Source organism: Pithys albifrons, chromosome 17, assembly GCF_047495875.1.
Source record: "Pithys albifrons albifrons isolate INPA30051 chromosome 17, PitAlb_v1, whole genome shotgun sequence".
Lineage (NCBI taxonomy): Eukaryota > Metazoa > Chordata > Aves > Passeriformes > Thamnophilidae > Pithys > Pithys albifrons.
In genome coordinates, this window is record NC_092474.1 from 15,298,645 (window position 1) to 15,320,197 (window position 21,553).

At 48.5% G+C, this 21,553-nt stretch overlaps 1 protein-coding gene across 1 annotated transcript; it reads left to right on the top strand.

Annotated features, from left to right (window-relative positions):
• Nucleotides 1–19,091: 19,091 nt before the first annotated feature.
• Nucleotides 19,092–20,808, top strand: SELENOM (selenoprotein M). The gene is made up of 5 exons (XM_071571960.1): nt 19,092–19,341; nt 19,424–19,459; nt 19,534–19,568; nt 19,932–20,010; nt 20,100–20,808. Exons 1-5 carry the CDS (start codon nt 19,186–19,188, stop codon nt 20,310–20,312), a joined length of 519 nt encoding a protein of 172 aa, XP_071428061.1. The 5' UTR covers nt 19,092–19,185; the 3' UTR covers nt 20,313–20,808.
• The last annotated feature ends 745 nt before the right edge of the window (nt 20,809–21,553 follow it).

The following is a 21,553-nucleotide window of genomic DNA, read 5'->3' on the forward strand; positions in this document are numbered from 1 at the left end:
ACTGTCCTGAGCCTCTGGCTCCAGGTGGCTCTGCCTGAGCAGTGAGTGGGATGAGAGAGACCCCAAAGCTGCTTCTGACCTCAGGCAGTTCAAGACCCCACAATCTGTGTCTGAGATGTCCTGATGCCTGTGATAAGTATAGATATGATCCGTGCAAGTAAAGAGACAAACGGGTTATTGCAGCCTCATAAAGAAATAAACAGATTGTTGTTAGGTCACTAGTTTCCCTGCACCTTTGTCAGGAAATACATGAATTATAATGAAGTCATTACTGAGTGTGTAAAGATAGCAGAGTGAACTGAGATAATAACTTAGCTATAGCTGTATAAGGAAATATATGTTGAAAACTGTTTAGCAAAGTACCATGAAATGTATATGTATATGATATAATGAAGATGTATGAAGTAACTGGATAAATGCCAGGCACACGCTGTACCTGTGTGTGAGCTGGCGGAGCGCAGACTCCCCTCGTACCCAGCACTGCTTGCTTTTACCATATAATAAATTCTTATTCCAAAACCCATCCAGGCTCGATACTGGGGCAGAGGTCCACAATTCCACAATTGCCACAGGGCTGTCATTTGAGTAAAGAGAGTGCCTTAGTTATTGGGGTAAAAGGCGAACCATTTAAAGTTCCTGTGGTAAAACATGTGGAAGTTGAATCAGAAAAAATTATTAGTGTAAATGACTTTCTGCTAGTAGAAGGAGTGGAATATAACTTGTTGGGACGAGATTTAATTGTGGCAATGAAAATAAATTTAATAGTAATAGGAAATAACATTGTTCCAAAAATATATCAATTAACACAAGAGAATGAAAGCCAAATAAACACCAAAGTATGGTATCAAGCAGTAGACATTGGACATTTAAATATAGAACCAATTCGAATTGAAATTCAGGACCCACAAGAAGTGATCCGAGTGAGACAATATCCTATTTCCCTTGAAGAGAGGAAAGAATTGAAACGAATAATAGACAATCTGTTAAAACAGGGCACATTAGAACCCTGTATGTCTGCACCCCATACCCCAATACTCCCAGTAAAAAAGGCAGATGGTAGTTATTGCTTAGTGCAAGACTTAAGGGCGGTAAACAAAAGAACCATCACAAGGTTCCCAGTAGTGGCAAATCTGTATATGCTTTTAAATCAAGTCTCTCCGGATCACATATGGTATAGTGTTACTGATCTAAAGGATGTGTTCTGGGCTTGTCCTTCAGATGAAGGGAGTAGAGATTTTTTCACATTTGAGTGGCAAGATCCAACAACAAATCGAAAACAGCAACTTTGCTGGACAGTATTACCCCAAGGATTTACTGAATCCCCTTATTTGGGCAAGCCCTACAGAACCTATTAATGGAGGTTCAAACTCTAGAGGGCGTTAGGCTTCTACACTACATGGATGACCTGATGGTAACGGGGAAAACCCAAGAAGATGTCAGAAAAGCCACAATAACTCTTTTAAATTTTTTAGGGAATAAAGGATTGACAGTATCAAGGGCGAAGTTGCAATTTACTGTATCCGAAGCAAAATATTTAGGATACCGGATTAGTCAGGGGAAAAAGAAGTTGGATCCTGATCGAATTGCTGGGATAATAGCAATGCCTCCCCCAAGGACCAAGAGGGAACTTAGACAATTACTGGGATTGTTAGGATATTGCAGACAATGGATTGAAAACTATGGTGATAGAGTAAAATTTTTATGTGAAAAATTAACGACTGATAAAGTTAAATGGAACCAAACTGATGATTGCAACTTTGAAAGTTTAAAAGAACAATTAGTATCATCTCCAGTACTAAGTCTCCCAGACATAAAAAGGTCCTTGCAATTGATTATAGATACCAGCAATCATACGGTTTATGGGGTCCTGATCCAAGAATGGGCAGGGAGTAAAAAGCCAATTGGGTATTTTTCAAAACTGCTAGACCCGGTTAGCCATGGCTGGCCAACGTGTTTGCAGGTGATAGTGGCTGTAGCCCTCCTAACTGAAGTCACTTTTGGAGCCCCACTTACAGTATTTACTCCACATGATGTCAGGGAGGTGTTACAGCAAAAGGCTGAGAAATGGTTAACAGATGGCAAACTGCTAAAATACACTCTCTGGAATTAGAAATTAAAACATCGGCTCAAAATCCAGCCCAATTTCTGTTTGGAGATCTGTTATCTGAATTAACTCATAGTTGTGTCCAAATGGTAGAATTACAAATGAAAATAAGGCCAGACCTAGAAGAAGAAGAAATTAAACAAGGAGAAAAGCTGTTTATAAATGGCTCATCTCGAGTAGTTGCTGGAAAATGGAAATCGGGGTATGCTGTTATAGACAGAAGTACCCACCGGGTTGTAGAATCTGGACCTTTAAATGCTGCATGGTCAGCACAAGCATGAGAATTGCATGCGTTACTGCAGCATTAGAATTGCTTAAAGGCAAAGAGGGAACAATTTTTACAGATTCAAAATACGCCTTTGGGGTAGCTCATACTTTTGGGAAAATATGGGAAGAAAGAGGACTAATGAATTCACAAGGGAAAGGAATAATTCATGAAAGATTAATAAAAGATGTTCTGCAAGTGCTGCGAGGTCCTCAGAACATAGTGATACTTCATATAAAAGGCCATCAAAAGGGACTCCGTTCTGAAACACGGGGAAATAATCTGGCCAATGCCAAAGCAAAACAAGCAGCCCTTATGAATTTACAAATAATCGAAATAGACCAAAAAGAAAACATAGAAATGGAAAATATTCTCCATAGGAAGTAGAAGAATATAAAAAGCTAGGTGCTATCTGGGAAAATGCCAAGTGGGTGTTGCCTGATGGGCGGGAGTTATTGCCTAAGCCTGTGACTTGACAGATTCTGCACCAATTACATCAGCAAACCCACTGGGGAACGAGAGCACTAACTGACCAATTTTTAAAACATTATGGGTGCATAGGAATATTTGAAATAGCAAACAAGAAACTAGAAGTTGCCTTATTTGTCAAAAAGTTAATAAGAAAGTAATAAGGCAAAGCCCCAGAGTGGGGAGACCTCTAGCCTACAGACCTTTTGAAAGAATACAAATAGATTACACTGAACTTCATAATATAGGAAGATACAAATATTTATTAGTAGACCAGTTAACTCATTGGGTAGAAGCTATTCCCACAGCATGAGCAACAGCCCAAATGGTAGCGAAGTGTTTACTCGAAACAATTATCCCATGTTTTGGATTAATTGGAGTAATTGATTCTGATCAAGGATCGCACTTTACCTCAAAGATTTTAAAAGCCCTGGTTATGGCTTAAGGAATAAAATGGGAGTACCACACACCTTGGTACCCACAGAGTTCAGGTAGAGTTGAAAGAATGAATCAAACTTCAAAAAATCAACTCACCAAGTTAATGATAGAAACAAAAATTACATGGATGAAATGCCTTCCACTGGCCTTACTAAATATTCACAGGATGCCAAATGCAGAAAGCGGTCTCTCTCCCTATGAAATGTTATATGGAACGCCATATGCTTTAGGAATGTCAGTAGAACATCCTGAAGTAATTGATAGATCAGTTCGGCAGTATATAATAACCTTAAACAAGAATCTGCAGGAACTACGATGAGGGCTGTTAATGCAAAGTACTCCCTTAGAATTTAAATTGCACACATTTCAACCTGGTAATTGGGTTATGGTTAAGAACTGGAAAGAGATGTCTTTAACCCATCAGTGGGAAGGCCCATTCCTTGTTCTTCTTCCTACAGATACTGCTATCCAGACAGCTGAGAAGGGGTGGACACATATTTCGCAAATTAAAGGACCTGTGCCACCACCTAAGGATACCGATGAGTGGAGAGTAACATCGGCCCCTGGACAACTAAAACTGAGACTTCAAAAGCAGAATACATGCAGCATGAAGAGATAAGATGTTGTATTGTTAACTGTACTTGTTTTCCCTTTGCACATAGCCGATGTTTTTATTGTGGAGAAAACTGATATTATCACTGTAGCATTTATTATCCTCCCCCTGGAATATGGCCCGAATGTAAACGAGAGGAATATAAATTGACTGAGACTACCCCTCATATTGCTGTCAGGTTAAGGCTGTTTGATTATGATTCATATGAATTTTGGAATCTTTATCAAAAAGGAGTAAGAGAAAAGTTACAAAGTAGAGGCCAAGTAACTTGAATAGTGTGTTGGAAAACAGTTAAAATTCCCTGTAATCTGCCCCCAGTAAAAGCAAAAGCGTGGGGATCTAAAGTAAACAATTTATAAACGGCGGAGGAACTGGACTTCACCAACAAGCTTATGAAGTTTATAGTGAAGACCTTTTATTACCCAAAGCACAAAGTTTATATGGGGTTAGGACTGCAGCTTATTGGCTAAAAGAGTTACACACCACCACGCCAGATACTTCAATTGGTTAAAGCCTGTCTCTCACAAGTCCCATGTTTATATTATTTCATCCTGGCTGTTTTCGTGCCCCTGCAGAGTCCTGTGAATTCCTACAATGTGAATTCTTGGGGGGTAACCTCCTCCCTACCAGCCAGCAGCAGCTGAGCTCCTTGCTGCCTCTGGCTGACAGCTCAGTCTCACGGGGTTTTTCTACAGATCTGAATTGCTCACTTTTGATTTTACTGTAACAACAAATCCCCTTTCTTTATTTTGAGCAATTCAGATTTATAGCATTGACTTGTGAAGTATGTCTACAATACAATGCAATAGGCAAAGCAATAGAACTAAGACAAGTACAGTGATTAAAACAATTGTTAGGCCTTCTTTCAGAAAATTGAATAACCAAGCATTAAATCTTAGCCTTTTCAACCAAATATCAAAAGCAGATGATGTTGCCATTGGCCTTTTCATATAGTCTTTTAGCTATCTTAAATCTGCATGAAAAGACACTGAATGATCTGACAAATTCATGCAGCACATCCATCACATTCCTCAAAACTAAGGCCTAGAGCCAAAAGTTGTGCTGAAAGCAAAGAAAATTAAAAGCAACTACTTTATTTTGCAGTAATGCAGCCTAATGCATATTTAAATCAGTGGTAAGACAAGGCATCTACATTCTACAGGTGGTTTTTTGGTCTTTAAAGATGCATCCATCAGTCATTTCAGGCATCAGAGAATAGACACACACACACACATGCTGGCATCTTGACAATTCTTTGCAATTGTGCCACAAAAATAGCAACAGCACTTCAGCATGGGCTTTTAGGAGAAGGCTACTGCATCTGTGACAGCAGCACCTCAGCTTGGCCCTTGGCTGAAAGCTGCTGTACCTGATGGGAACTGCAGCACAATTGTCACCACCAAAAAATTCACCAAAAAAAACCTACAAGTCATTTTTAGAGCAATTTGTTTAGCTGACTTCATTTATCATTTGTTGATCTTGACTTGGTTTTTACTTGCAGTTCTGTCACTTCTACTACTTTATTCTTTTTCTGATGTTAATGACACTGGTGTTCTCCCCCGATTTTTTTTTTTTGAGATCCATAAAATTATTTATTTATTATCATCTTTCTTTTTCTCTTTTTGCTTTTTCCATAGTTTTCTCCCCCTTTTTATTTTTAGAATATGTAGTGAAAGTACTAATTGACAATACACTTAAAAGCTACAAATGCAACCTCATTCTAATGACTTAAACCTTGACCAAGTTAACATTACTCTGCTAACTCAATTAACACTTTAAATCTTAACTTATTCTGCTTCACATCTTAATTTATTAACAAATTAAAAACACTATTCGATTTTACGGAAAATTCTTATTTTCTTAACAAATTAAAACTAATATTCTATTAGTTTAACAACTTAACTATCTTAACAAAAGAAGAAACTTTATCCTATCTGCTTAACATCATTATCTGTAACAAATGAAAAACATTCCTGCAGGCACTGTCAGTGATGCATCAAGAAACTTAAGAAACCTTAACAGAAATAGAACAACACTACACAACATTATTTCTATAAACTTGCTATGTTGCATCAAGTCTTATATTCATAAAAACAGATCTTAACACTTCTAAGTCTTGCAGTTCTAGTGTTACTTGTGGTAAATGTGCATTCTTGTATTTAAAAGAACATATCCTAACCAATCTAATGCTATAGAACTAAAACCATTATGTGTTGTAATTCATTTGGCACTCCTAAAAAGAGCTTTTTGAAAATGCCTAATACTAACAAATGGAAACACATCAATTGCTATCAGGTGTTATGAATTTTGAATCGGAAGGATCAAATTAAAAGCTTTAATCAGTCACTCAGATGTTCAGCTAACTGGTCTTGATTCAGTCAGAGGAAACTGGTTGTTCTTATCCATCGCTGACTTCAACCTGTGGAGACAAAAATAGAAACTTTTCTCCAAATTATTAAAAGCTTAGAACACTCTATAACCATTTAACAAAAGCCAAAATTAACAGAGAAATCAGCTCAACAGATCCCTTCTAGGCTTCTCTGCTGCTCTCTGAATTGCTGGAGAAAGCAGCTGCATTTTGGCTGTGCATGATGTCCTGTACGGCTGTGACACAGGGCACCAGGTGCCTGTCCCGTTGTCTCGAAGGCAGCTGGGCTGATGTTTGTTAGAGCGGGGTCACTCACGCTGCTCTCTGGGTCACTGACAGGCTCGCAGAGTGTCAGGGGTGCGCTGGAACCACAACAACCAGAGCCCTTTGAGAGACTACATCACCCAGGGGTGTGTGCAAGGAGCTGATGATGTGTGCAAAGCTCCGCCTGCCCACGGTGATGTATCTGAGGAACCCGCCTCCCCATCGGAGCGGGGAGGGGGGGCTGGCCCCTCCCATCTCAGAGTGGCAGCGCCACTTTCAAATTTCACAGCAAAAATTCTGTCAGCATCGAAAAGCTGGAATAGGGGGGGGTTGTCTTTGCAAGTACAGTTCTCCTCCCAGTTCCCGTGTCGCGCTGTCTTTCTGTCTTGTGCCGATTCCAGGACTCCTCGCAGGGCAGCGGGGACGGCGGGGATTGGGGGTGGCGAGCGGGAGCGGCGGGGGGTGCAGCGTTCCCCGAACGCGGCGGGAGCTGGACCCGCACAGCAGCTGCCAGGGCTGGGGGGGTGGAGGCGGCGGGAGCGAGAAGAGGCGGCGGGACGCGGGGCGGGGGGGGGCAGTGCCCTCGCAGCCGGAGCCACAACGGCGAGAGCCGGCGGGAACGGGGCAAGAGGCGAGGGGTCTGCCAGAGCCTGTGCGCGACCTCCAAAGGTGTCCCCCAGGTCGGCCTGCAGCGGGGGGGGGGGGCGGGGGGAGCGAGAGCCGATCGCGGCCAGCGTGGAAAACCGCAGCAGTCCCTTCGGTTCTAATGTCCCGCAACGCATCCCTTGCAAGTTTCTTCCTATCTCTGAGTTTCCCACATAAACAGCTTAAACGCCGTAACACCGGGAAAAAACTCTCTATCTTGTGCCCACTTTCAAAACTACTTTAAAGTCCAAAAGTTATGGCAAATCCCTTTCTTATAAAAGGATATAAATGGAAGAGCTTATCCCCATCTCTTCCCCAACCGCTTGCCCACTTGAATTTTTGAGCAAGATTTTCTGGACGACTTTTCCTGTCGCTCCATGACGCGTCTTTTCTGCCTCAGGCTCCGTGGGGCACAGCGGTCCTGCTTGACCACCGGGGCAGTGGTCCCCCTCGGCTGGAAACTTCTCTGCCTCATCCTCGTGTCCTACTGCTTCTTCTTCAGGGTGCAGGGGTAGGGAAATGCAGCCATCCGAGGGAATATCTTCCTCATGTCCGAGGGTATCAGCCCTATCAGGGCGCCAGTTAAAGTAAACAATTTATAAACGGCGGAGGAACTGGACTTCACCAACAAGCTTATGAAGTTTATAGTGAAGACATTTTATTACCCAAAGCACACAGTTTATATGGGGTTAGGACTACAGCTTATTGGCTAAAAGAGTTACACACCACCACGCCAGATACTTCAATTGGTTAAAGCCTGTCTCTCACAAGTCCCATGTTTATATTATTTCATCCTGGCTGTTTTCGTGCCCCTGTAGAGTCCTGTGAGTTCCTACTATGTGAATTCTTGGGGAGTAACCTCCTCCCTATCAGCCAGCAGCAGCTGAGCTCTTTGCTGCCTCTGGCTGACAGCTGAGTCTCACAGGGCTTTCTATAGATCTGAATTGCTCACTTTTGATTTTACTGTAACAACAGGGATCTTTCATGAAAAGTCACAAATGACGGCAATTCTCACCTGGAATTCCTGAAGAATATCCTTGCTGCTGAGAAGATGGGCTACCACGCTGCTGGAGGCAACCCAGTAGGCATAGGAGGCAGAGGGATAAGTAAGTGGAGCATAATAGTCAGGTGGAGCATGATATTAAGCCTACTGAAAGTAGGCTGTGGGACTGCCGATCCATATTCAAAGTGCTGTGTGTGTGTGGCTCAGCTTCACGAATGAAGGTTTGGGCAGGGCTGTCCCCACATGGGTGTGCCCTTCCAGCCTGTGCAGTGGATTTCAGGTGAGGCTCAGCGTGCGCAGAACTGGCCCCACCGTTTAAGTCCTGAGGTTCATCTGCCACAGCCGAGTGAGCTTGGACAGTGCCAGTGAAGTCCTCAGGACTAGAACCTACAGCACTCGGCATTTCCCAGGAGGTCTCCCATCCAAGTACAAATCCAGGGCTGACCCTGCTGAGCTTCCGAGATCTGATGGGATCGGATGTCAGGGAGGCATTTAACTGCCACTTCAAAGTGCTACCAATACGTGAAACTTGGCCGTAGTGTTACTTTCTCTTCCGCAGCTCACGCTCATATTAATTCTGGGTGCTATGATAAAAATCAATTAGAAACCTGTTTCTTTGCCAGACAGCAATACTGGGTTACTCATAATTTTGGAAACTTCACTGGGCGGGAAGCCACAAGAATGGGAACATGTCCAAAGGGTGAAGAGAATATTTGTTTTACAAAAACAATAGTATGGGGGTATACCAATGGGGGAGGTGTACAAGATCTTGCCAAAAAGGAACTCGTATGGCAAACAATAGAAAATTTAAAGCCAGAGGAAAATAAGCCACCCCCAAAAGGAGAGCTATATCAAAAGATAACAAGTAAGTTAGAGTACAAGTGGCAACTTCCGGGGTATGGAACGAATTTGTATATAGATTTAATGGAGTGAATAAGCCAACTGTTGAATATTTCTAATTATTGGATCTGTAGTGGTCCCCTTATGATGCAGGAATGGCCTTGGAAGGGAGTTAGTTTAACTCCATGGGAAGTATTGAAATAGAATCATTCAATGGGATCCACTGGAAAAAGACCTCAGGGGTGGGTTCCAACTAATAATGTTATAGGGGAAGAATGTATCGAGTGCAGAGGAAAAACAAAGTATAAAACAAGGGTAGGTGAAACTCCCTGTAGTTCAGTAAAAAGTGTTAATCTCACAGGAGAATACTGGTGGCCCCAGTGTTATAGGCATCTAGGCATTGGCTAGAATATCAGCATTTATTTTATTTAATAAGGATAAAATAAGAAATATAATTTATTAAGAAAAAAAGAACAAACAGAAATTGATTTTAATAAGTGATATCGGTGTCCAGCTCAGTTAGCCCCAGCCTCAGTGATTTCAGCTCTTTGTGAAGGCAAGAGAGGAGCAATACAGTGCTTGCAGCGTGGCAGGGCACTGGACGACCCAGGAGAGCAGCTCCCCAAAGGTTCGTCCTGGACCTGGGCCTAAACTTTGTTTATATTCACTTTTCTGGCGTAGGCCACGCCCCCTTGCACAGACGCAGTTCATGCATTTTGCAAGAGTTTTGCAATGTGTTGCTCTTTTGCGCATGCCCAGTTCCTGTATTTCGTAAGAGTTACGCAAACTGTGTCCCTTCTGCACATGCTCAGTTCTGTGGTGCAACATTCTGCGTTGTGTAAGATTGAGGTATTGCGCAATAGTTTCTGTTCAGCGGCCGCTGGGCTGGTCCCGTGACCCTCCATGCGACAAGCTGGAGATGGCGGTAATGGAGTTTCCAAGATGACCGGGCTACTCCAAGTAGGGGTCTGGTCACAGCACTGCGGGGGTGGTTCACCCTGATGCGGCCACAGGGCTGAGGTGGCTCTGGGAGCGACATGGGTGGTGACAGCAGACGTCCTGATGCAGCATGGAGGGGTCCGCCGGCACGGCGGCCATTCCAGGCGGTGGTTGACCTGTCTGATAAGCTGAACCAGTGGCGGGCTTGGCAGGAGACCGGAATTTTATTTATTTAAAAAACCAGTGAACTGGAGTGTGGATAGCCCGGGATGGGGAGAGCGGATGCGGCGCCGGTTCCAAAGGAGAAGGGCGGTTGGGGGGGGAGACCCGGGATGGACTGAGGTGGGGAGGGGGACGCGGACCGGGAGCTCAACAGAAGTTTTCTGGCTTGTGGGGCTTTGGTGCGGCACAGAGCTGCGCCAGGGCTGTGCAGAGCCGGGGAGGAACGGCACAGCTTGGCAGCCATGGGCAGAGCCGGGCAGGCAAAAGCCGGTGGCTGGCATGAGCAGCCTTGGGGCTGGGGTCAGCACCGGCGGCGGCGCCGGCTGGGTGAAGAAACTGGGATGGACTGGGGGAGAAAGGGGGGGGTCGGGGACCAGCGGGGCTAGCAAAACCGGGCTGGGAGTTACAGGATTTGGTTCCCAGCGGGGCGGCTGGCAGGTGTCTGTCAGACAAGACTCTGGCACTGTGGTGGGAACGGGGTTATGGGGTGTGGAGGGTGCTTTAGCCGGCGTGGGGCTGCACAGATCTGGTGCGGGGACCGTCTGGGGAGACGGTGGGCAGCCTGGGTTTGGAGAAGGGCTTTGCCGGATTTGGGGAGACCAGCAGGACCGAGACAGAGCACAGGGTCGGGGGGGGGTGTCTGGGCGCTGGGTTGGGAAGGGGGGGAAGGTCACTATAGCGAAACTCGCGTCAGAGGGTGGGGGAGGCTCGATAAGGGAAAAACGGGGGGAGAAGGGGGTAAGCGCCGGGCTGAGAAGTACCGAAACCAGGATGGACCAGGGGGGTGGGGGGGGCACGGGAATGCAGACTCCAGGGATCCGAGCCAGAGGCAGGCTTCTCCCATCTCCCTGCGGTGGGGCTCTGGCAAGTTGTGGTTTCGGTTCTTTTGTTCGTTAATCAAGGTTTCTTATCTTTGGGGCTCCTGCAAAAGAAGCCTGTCCAACGCTGGGTTTCAACAGATTTTTAAACATATATATATACTTCTACATTCAAATAAAAATCATCAAATTCAATTTCAATTTGAGTTTAGCAAATTAATAAATTTCATCTATCACACCGGGAGCCGCTAGGATTTTGGAGTAATATAAAAAGAATGAATTGTACCTGGGACAACACCTCTAGCTGGTGGTGTTATGATAGCAACATCTAAGAACTCCTTTAAAGAAATATCATACTTAGAAAATTTTTGGACACATGTTAATAGTACCAATTTAAATGGGAAAGCATCACAAGGGCTGTTTTGGATATGTGAGAAAAAGGCGTATACCCAGCTTCCTGTAGATTGGAGAGGATCATGTACTCTAGGAACAGTACAACCCCGGTTCTTCTTGTTACCACTTCAAGAAGGCAAAAACTTAGGAATACCCCTATATGATGATTTTGGGACACTGCATCGAAGTAAAAGGAGTAATTTTGGGGGAAACAAAAAATGGGGTGAAGACGAATGGCCGCCTGAAAGAATTACTGAAACTTACGGACCAGCCACTTAGGCTCAGGATGGAAGTTGGGGATATAGAACCCCCATTTACATGCTGAATCGTATCATCAGGCTCCAAGCCATAATGGAAATCATAGCAAATGTTACGTATTGAAAATTAGACTTAATTACTGAACAACAATCAAAAACATGGGCGGTAGAATACCAAAACCGACTAGCACTACACTATCTGCTAGCAGAGGAAGGAGGAGTTTGTGGAAAATTGAATACTTCTGATTGCTGTTTACAAATTGATGACAACCGACATGCAGTACTGGACTTTGCCAATGATATCAGGAAACTTACTCATGTCCCTGTACAAACACGGAACTCAATACTAGATGCGAGTTGGTGGAATAGCATGTTTAATGGAGCCTGGTGGAAACGGATAGGTTTTATAATAATGTGTTCATGCTTAGGACTATTGTTCTTGCCATGTATGATTCCGTGTTTCATAAGGTTAATCCACTCTGGTCCAAGGCATGCAAATTGCCACCATGCCCTTGGACCCAGAAAAAGCTACAAACGGTAAAACACATTCCTTAATGATTTTAGAAACAGAGACTAACCCTATGCTAACAGCAGCTCAAAAAGCAGTAATACAATTAGAAAAAAAGACACAAATTAATAAAGTTCCAATTCAGAGAGGGGGAAATTGTGAGAAATATGGGCATAATTCATGTCAAAAATATAATAAAGTATACTGTATGACTTGCCAAATCATTAGGGTCACAGTCTGGTCGAGAGTGGTGGTCTCCTCCTGTCGAGGTTCTGGTCCTACTCCAGATCTGCCAAGTGGTTCTCCAGTCCCCAAACCCCTTGAGATTATACACCCTCTGTTTCAGGTGGGACTGCCCAGTACCTCCCCCAGGGTGAGGAGTGCTACAATGGGTCATCTGACTCTGTGAGTCATGGGGTATTTTTGGAATCTTTGATGGCCCATTAGCAGACATGACCCCTCAGGCTGGGTGTGGAGGGGCTAATGACTTCCTGGAGGGGAGTTATCACAGCTCTTATCTCACAGACTTTTTTCACACACAGGTTACATCCTGAGGGGTTGGGTATCCCTGGGCAGCTGCTGCAAATGTTTCATGAGAAATGACAGAGAGTTTTAGAATACACAGCTTTGGTGACACCTACACAGAGATAAACTTGCTGAACCTGAACAATATTACAGAGCAAAAGGAAGCTCTAGCCCTTAAAAGCAGTAGTCAGCACGCACAGCATAAGTTTTGCTCTTAAAAGCCATCCCTGGACAGGGAGCAGGAAGATGGGTTTGGCTCATCAGCCAACCCCAGCAGTTTTGGTGGAAATAATCTTTGACTTTTCTCAATTTCCAAATTACTTTTATACTATTTGTTTTAGTTTAGGCGGAGCTTGAGTGAATCTACTCGTAAGTATTTAATTGGGTAGTTGTCCCTGGCATCTATCTTCCTTGGTGGACAGATGTTGCAGCCCTGATTCAGGTGGGTCTGGAGGACCACCTCACAAGTTTCGTTTTCACCTTAAAAGGACATGTTTCCAGCCTCAACCAATTGGAGTCAGACCACCGCACCTGGGGCGGGGTCACATGAGGTCATATATACCTGTGTTTTCAAATAAACTTGGGATTTGCTTGAACATCACATTGGTGTGTGCAGTCTCACTAGAGCCTGGTTTGCAACAATTGGTAGGACCTCAACGTGATTTGAGAACATGGAAGCCACCTGCAGACCTGCCTAGAACCTTAAGAAGTGGTCCTCGAGAGCTGCTATGCCCCAGTTTTTTTGGGTGCTTTGTGGAGAAGCCCCCGAGAGCTTCTGTCTCCCTTAAACTTGGGAGTTTTGTGTAGTGGCCTTGAGAGCTGCTGGAAGAACGTGGACTGAGGGAACCACGACCTTCGAACCGGTGAGTTAAAGAAACATGGGAAATTCCAACTCGACTAAAACGAACTTATTGCTTGATAAATTTGAAAAACTAGCTCGTGTTACAAAAACAAACATTGAAAGACAAGCATTACAGGAATTTTTGGATTAGTGTTTCACTCGAGGGCACCTAACAGATGCCAATTCCACGCTTTCCATAAAATTGTGTGATAAAATTGGGGCAGATTTGTGGAATTTAGTGCAAACTGCACCCAACGAATTTTTACAGCTCATTCCCTCATATGCAGCTGTAAGGAAAATGCTGTTAGAGGTAGAACGAGTCCGTAAAAACCTCGAGCTACCGGAGAGAAGGGAAAAAAGCCAGTTTCTACGTAGCAGTTTTTCCCCTGAGCACCCTTCTGCACTGCCATGGGCACCGCCGCTCGCAGAAACGCCGCCGCGGTACCCTTCGGCATCGCCTGTGCCACCTGCGGAACCCCCGCCATCACAAGCGCGGAGCCCGGAGTTGAGCCACGGAGCCAGCGCTGTGCCGTTCCCGTACCCATACGCGGCACCGCCCGCTCCCGCTCTGGAAAACCCGGCAAGACCACAGCAACCATGGAATCAAAGCTTTTCCACGCCGTCCGTCACCGCAAAAAGCCAAGAAGTCGTCTTTGCACCGCCTTACAACTACCAAGAAACAGCCTATGCACAGCAAATGAGACCACCGGATGCCGCTGTAGAAGCAGCCGGACCTCAGCAGCAATCCTGGAACCCCACGAGACACGCCGCAGAAAACCAAACTGTGAGTGACTTTTATTTAAATCCTAACTCCGAGAAGGAGTTATGGGGAATGCCCTCAGCCGAGAGAGACATGTGGAGGGGGGGACAAACCCCGTGGAGTTTCTCTCCCCCTGTCCATCCACCTTCGGCGCCAGCTCCACCGCCGCCGCCGCCAATGCCCTGCGGGTACCTCGGGGCTGGGGTCGCCCCGCCGCCGCACTTCCCACCGCCCCGCGGGTACGCCGGAGTTGCTCCGTTGCGGCATGAAGTGGCCGTGGGAGACATTTCGGCAGGACTCGAAACCGCGTGGCCAGGAAAACAAAGAGACCACGTGATGGCAAAGCCCGCGAAATCAAACAAAGGACCGGCGCGCCCTTACCACGAAGCGCCAGGACCGCCCAACCCCCCTCCCTACTGCCTGCCAATCACAGCGCATGCGCCAGGCGCGGGTCTGCCGCAGCCCGCAGGGGCCGGGGGCGGATCAGTTCCCGCACCACCCCCACCACCTCCTGTGTGGATCGACCACGTCATGGAGAGGGGAGAGACTCCTCCCCAGTGGAGCGGAGCCACAGGAGCTTCCCCTGGGCATTCCCTTCCATCCACAGCGCGAGCGCCCCGAGACCGAGTTCCCACAGCCCTGGTCGCGCAGGACACAAGCGCTGCAGCACCAGCGGGGACCCTCTCCCTGATAGCCGTGCGCTGCCCGCAGCTGCCAGCACCGGCACTGGAACCCTCAGTGCCCGTAGAGACTGCCCCTGCGCCGGCAACCTGGTACCTGCAGCCTCCATCACCGACAGCCACACCCACCAGCTATAGCCCAGAGTGGAGAGCAACATCACAGCCGTTTAAAGGCACGGCACCGAAAGACAAAGAAGCCTCTGTTTGGAACATGCTGGGGGGAGCTGGGAATCGTGATGCTGCTGACTTAATTTCAAAGCTTTCTGATACCCAGGTACCAGGTTCTGCAGATGGAGTCACACAGCCACCTCGCGACCTCACATTTAATACCCAGCAAAGGTACAAAGAGTCAGTATTCATAGCTGCTGATGTAGGTACACCCTCACCTTCCCTGCAACCCCTGGTTTCTGTGCCTGTGATTAACACTACACAAGGCTCAAAATGGGAGCCACTTGATTGGAAAATTGCACAAAAAATACACAGTGTAGTCTTTCAATACGGCTATGACAATGCCTTGGTAAAAAACCAAATCACAGCCTTCATAAAATACAATAACCTAATCCCAGCAGACACTAAGGCTTTAATGGAGTTTATTCTACCTCCTGCTGCTTATGCAATATTTCTACAGAAATGGAAAGAGCAGCTAATGGAGGAACAGGCAAAAAATATACAATTAGAAACTGGACATCCCTTAAAATTAGCATCTTTAGACCAGCTAATGGGATCAGGAGCTTATGAAGACCCACAAACACAAGCTGCATTACATTTTCATATTTTGCAACAGTCAAAGAATGCTGCTTTGACCGCATTCTCTAATCTGCCTAAGAAGGGAAAACCTTCTCTACCTTATATGCAAATAATGCAGAAACCTGGACAAACATTCATGGAATTTGTAGATAAAGTAACAGAAGCTGTGGATGCTGCTCCAAATATTACCCCTGACATGAAACCAGCCTTATTGAAAGATCTGGTAATTAATAATGACAATCCTCAATGCAAACAGCTCATAGCCTCTCTACCAGCCACAGCTACTTTGGTACAGTTAATTGAAGCCTGTGCCAGATTGCCCTGGATAGAAGAGGAGGAAAAAGCAAAGCTACATGCCTCTGCTCTAGCCACAGCTCTTAGCAAACAATCCACCCAAAAAAGGGGGAAAAGACCCTGGAATTTAACAACAAAATCTTGTCCAGCACAATCAAAATATAGCAGAACTCAAAGCTTCACTGGAGAATGTAACCGTTGTCACAGACTTGGTCACAAAGCCCAGGATTGTCATTCTAAATATAAAAAGGATGGCACTCCTCTAACAAACATGGGGTGGGGAGCTGGGCCTCCAAAAAATCAGAGGGTCTGCAAGCCATGGGGTGCAGCCAGTCAAATAGCTCATGGAAACTGGAGCCAGGCTGCCTTCCCCATATGGCAACCACAACCACAAGCAGCAGTAGCCTAGGACTAGTCGTTAACTGTCCCATCAAACAAGAACAGTCCAGTTCAAGAGCATGTTGTTTAGCCTGTATTTTGAAATTCTGTTAATTTTCAGTTAAAGTGCAGTTTTGAGCTTATTGCACTGCCAAGTTGCCCAGCAGGCTGTAGGGATAAGGACACCTGTCCCCTCAGCTGCTGAACATTTTCTGCAGAATGTAAGTAGTAATGTTTAGCCTTTGTGAATTTCCTCTGTGAATTCACACTTGTTTGCTGCTTTACCAAGAGTGTATAAGGACTAAAAATCAAAGCTTCATTCTCGAGCCTCTGTGATGGCCACACAGAAGTTCTGAGAATGGACCTTGAACATAAAGAGATTTAGTTCAGCTGGACTGAACTTGCTTCTTTGCTAAGTTAAGTCACTCTGCACTCTTGGACACTTTGCACAAAATTTAATAAAATTTGTAGTTTGTTTACAGTGGTCTGCGCGGTGACAACTGCACAAAAAGACCACAATTTCACGCGTGAAAGAAAAGTTTCTTGTTTTGCACTAGTTGTAAGTTTGCCAATTCCAAACATACATGTCTTAGTCATGTATTAGTTTGTGTTAGTTTACAAAGGTTACTGTACCTCCTTCCAAAGTCTATTTTGAAAAGAGAGGGGGAGGTAGGGATGTGTAACCTGCAAATACCCTGTTAAGTCTTGAATTAGCAAAATTTAAGACTTTCAAAATGTTATTTCTCAATTTTCAAAATTTTCAGCCTTTCTGTTCAAGTTGCAATATGCATGATGTGTATTATGTTGTTTGCATTTTTGCTTTGTTCTTTGAAACAAAAGGGGGAGATGTTGCAGCCCCTGATTCAGGTGGGTCTGGAGGACCATATTACAGGTTTCGTTTTCACCTTAAAAGGACATGTTTCCAGCCTCAACCAATTGGAGTCAGACCACCGCACCTGGGGCGGGGTCACTTGAGGTCACATATACCTGTGTTTTTGAATAAACTTGGGATTTGCTTTACATCACATTGGTGTGTGCAGTCTCCTCTAGGCCTGGTTGCAACAGACAGATATGGCACAGTCAGTGTCACCACATTCCCCTTCCTGCAGGATGTTTGTGAGGGGACCCGCAGAGCCTTCACATCACTCCTCTGCCTGTTGCATCTTGTATAGCAGGTGCTTATCAGTGTTTGGAGAACCTTCATAGGGTATTGTGACTGTGTTTCATCAGGAAGCAGCAGCTGTAATTCTCATTCTCCTTTAACTTTTAACCCTATCCATTACTCCACAGCAGGCAGCCGTGAACACACCCTGCCTGTGTGACTGCCGGCGCTGACGTGTCTCTGTGCTGCCGTGTGGTGATGTGTTCGGGCGTAGGCACAGCTGGGAGAGGGGGCAAGAGTGTGTGTGCGTGTGCGTGTGCGTGTGCTCCTGTACAAACTGTGCACAGCCGTGCAGGGCTGGGGGCACACACGGGTGCTCCTGTACAAACGGTGCACAGTTATGCAGGGCTGGGGGCACACACGGGTGCTCCTGTACAAACTGTGCACAGCCGTGCAGGGCTGGGGGCACACACGGGTGCTCCTGTACAAACTGTGCACAGCCGTGCAGGGCTGGGGGCACACACCGGTGCTCCTGTACAAACTGTGCACAGTTATGCAGGGCTGGGGGCACACACGGGTGCTCCTGTACAAACTGTGCACAGCCATGCAGGGCTGGGGGCACACACGGGTGCTCCTGTACAAACTGTGCACAGCCATGCAGGGCTGGGGGCACACACGGGTGCTCCTGTACAAACTGTGCACAGCCATGCAGGGCTGGGGGCACACACGGGTGCTCCTGTACAAACTGTGCACAGCTGTGCAGGGCTGGGGGCACACACGGGTGCTCCTGTACAAACTGCACAGCCGTGCAGGGCTGGGGGCACACACGGGTGCTCCTGTACAAACTGCACAGCTGTGCAGGGCTGGGGGCACACACGGGTGCTCCTGTACAAACTGTGCACAGTTATGCAGGGCTGGGGGCACACACGGGTGCTCCTGTACAAACTGTGCACAGCTGTGCAGGGCTGGGGGCACACACGGGTGCTCCTGTACAAACTGCACAGCTGTGCAGGGCTGGGGGCACACACGGGTGCTCCTGTACAAACTGTGCACAGCCGTGCAGGGCTGGGGGCACACACGGGTGCTCCTGTACAAACTGTGCACAGCTGTGCAGGGCTGGGGGCACACACGGGTGCTCCTGTACAAACGGTGCACAGCTGTGCAGGGCTGGGGGCACACACGGGTGCTCCTGTACAAACTGTGCACAGCCGTGCAGGGCTGGGGGCACACACGGGTGCTCCTGTACAAACTGCACAGCCGTGCAGGGCTGGGGGCACACACGGGTGCTCCTGTACAAACTGCACAGCCGTGCAGGGCTGGGGGCACACACGGGTGCTCCTGTACAAACTGCACAGCTGTGCAGGGCTGGGGGCACACACGGGTGCTCCTGTACAAACTGCACAGCCGTGCAGGGCTGGGGGCACACACGGGTGCTCCTGTACAAACTGCACAGCCATGCAGGGCTGGGGGCACACACGGGTGCTCCTGTACAAACTGTGCACAGCCGTGCAGGGCTGGGGGCACACACCGGTTCGTGTGTTCGGCTGTGCGCGCGCACGAGCGGTGTGCGAGGTGCGAGTGCGCGCAGCGCGCGTGTGCGCATGTCTGTGTGCGCACGTGCGTCCGTGTGCGCGTGTCCGCGGTGTGTGCGCGTCGCTGCGCAGGCGCGGGGCCGTGCGCGTGGGCGGGCTGGACGTGGCGGTGGAGGGGACGATGCGGGAGCTGCTGCCGGGGCCGGGGCCGGGACCGGGACCGGGACCGGGTCTGTGGCTGCTGCTGCTGCTGCTGCTGGTGGTGGCGGAGGGCCGCTCGGAGCTCCCCCAGCTCCGCGAGGCCGCGCTGCGGGACCTGGCCCGGGGCAAGGTGGAGGTGAGCGCGGGCGGGAGAAGCGGGGAGCGCCGGCGGGCAGACGGTGCCTGCGGGGTGCCTGACGGCGTGTCCCCTCCCGCAGACCTGCGGCGGGTGACGGCTGAACCGCCTCAGGGAGGTACGTACCGAGGCCGGGGGGGCGCGGGGAGATGGGGCCGCCCCGCGCTGAGCCGAGGTGGCCGCTCTCCGCAGGTGAAGGCGTTCGTCAACCAGGACATCCCGCTGTAGTACCCGCCGGTGGCGGTGGCAGCGTTGGGGCCCTGTCGGAGTGCGCGGGGTGGGATGGCACGGGGTCGGAGAGGGTGTGGGGGGGATGGAGTATGGGAGGGGATGGTGTGGAAGATGGGACGGGCTCAGGGAGGGATCAGATGGAGGATGGGGCTGGGTGAGTGGAGAATGGGATGGCTGGAAGTTGTGATTGGTCAGGGCGGGATGGGGTGGTATGACATGGGGGACAGAATGGGATGGGATGCAACTAAGGACAGTATAGGATGGGCAGAAATGGGACTTGATGGAGAATGGGATGATGGGATGGGGTGGGAGGTGCATGGGCCTGCCCAGTGCTGTCTGCTCCTTGACACATCGTCCAGCCATAACCTGGAGATGAAACACCTGCCTGGTGCTGACCCCGAGCTCGTGCTCCTCAGCCACCGGTACGAGGAGCTAGAGGTGAGTGTGCAGCGTGGCACCCACTGCCACAGGGCTTGGGGTGGTCACTGCCCTGTGGGTGCCAGGCTGCAGCCCCTGTCTGGGTACAGAGAATCTCCCTGAGTGACATGACCCGGGAAGAGATCAACCAGCTGCTGCAGGAACTGGGCTTCTACCGCAAGGAGGCACCTGATGCGCTCGTGCCTGAGGAGTTCCAGTTTGCCCCTGCCAAGCCTCTGTCCACACTGCTGCCCCCACAAGCACCCACCGTTGACAGCAGGATCCCACCCAAATGTGACAAGGGAGAACACCCAGACCTCTAGTGAGGAGTGCCACATTTGGGACAGGGTCCTGCAGCCAGTCCCCACCGCAGAGAATGAGGGTGTTACATCAGCTGGGGATAGTGCTGTGGGGTGGCAGAGGTGCCCCCACTGCTCTTGCTTGGTACTGCGTAGCCTCTGCCCCGGGAATGCCCTGGGTAGTTCCAGCTTTGAGCAGAGGCTTCCTGGGCACTGTAGGCATTCCAAGGGTCCTGTGTGCTGCTTGTTGCCTTCCCACCCCTGCAGGTCGTTATCCCTGGCCAACTGAGAGGAGCAGCATTCCTTGCGCTCCCTTGCCATGCCCTGAGATTTAGCTGCTCCCAGCACTGGGCAGCAGTATCCTACCTGCATGGGACAGGATGAAACCCTCAGCAGAAAGTGACAGGTGCTAAGGGTAGATGTGCTGAGTCCCAAAGGTGAGAGAGCTGCCCCGGGAAGAGGGCTTTACCCTCCAGTAGGGTTATCTTGCGTCCAGCATCCAGTAAAGCTTTTATGTACAGTCAGCTGCACTGTGTCATCTGTTCAGGGCAGGCTTGATGGGTGCATACTTCACTGCTCTGTGCCAAGGGGAACTGAATGCCCTGCCCCAGAGCTGCTCAGAGAGGCAGGAGAGGATGACAGTCACAGCCTGCTGGTGAGCTGCAGCCAACCTATGCACCAACTGTGCTGTGCCTGTACCACCCCCCCACCCCACTACAATGGAGGGATGAGGGTGGGCATCACAGCTTGGAATGAGCTGCTTTCGCAGGGCACAGGGGTGTGGGTATGAGCCCATGAGCTGGTCCTGCAGTGTTGAGCTGAAAACCCATGGCTGCGCTGGCCAGGTAGGGACACATCTGGCCCTCAGCCAGGGAAGGAAGTGGGGTGCAGCCAGGCTTGAGGGTGATGGTGGGGGGTAGCAAACCAACAGCCCTGAGCGGGGTGGGGCACTGAAGGTGCCCCTTAGCTCTGGACAGTCAGTGTGTGAAAGAGTAGTACTGTGACCCTCTGGACTGGACAAGCACTGGGGCTGCAGACAGAAAGGCCAGGAGTAGCCAGACTGCCAGTGCTCCCCAGCCACTGTAGTGTGTGCTATGCCACTGGCACAGGGACCTGAGACAGAGGCATCACCCTAGGTAAACCTTTATTGTCTGGCTGGTGTTGGTATACACATGTCAGCACAGGTGTAGAGACGTGACAAAGGGGTGAGCAGCGCTGAGCACGTGGTGCTCTGAGCAAGGGAGGGGAGTAGGGGCTGCCATCCT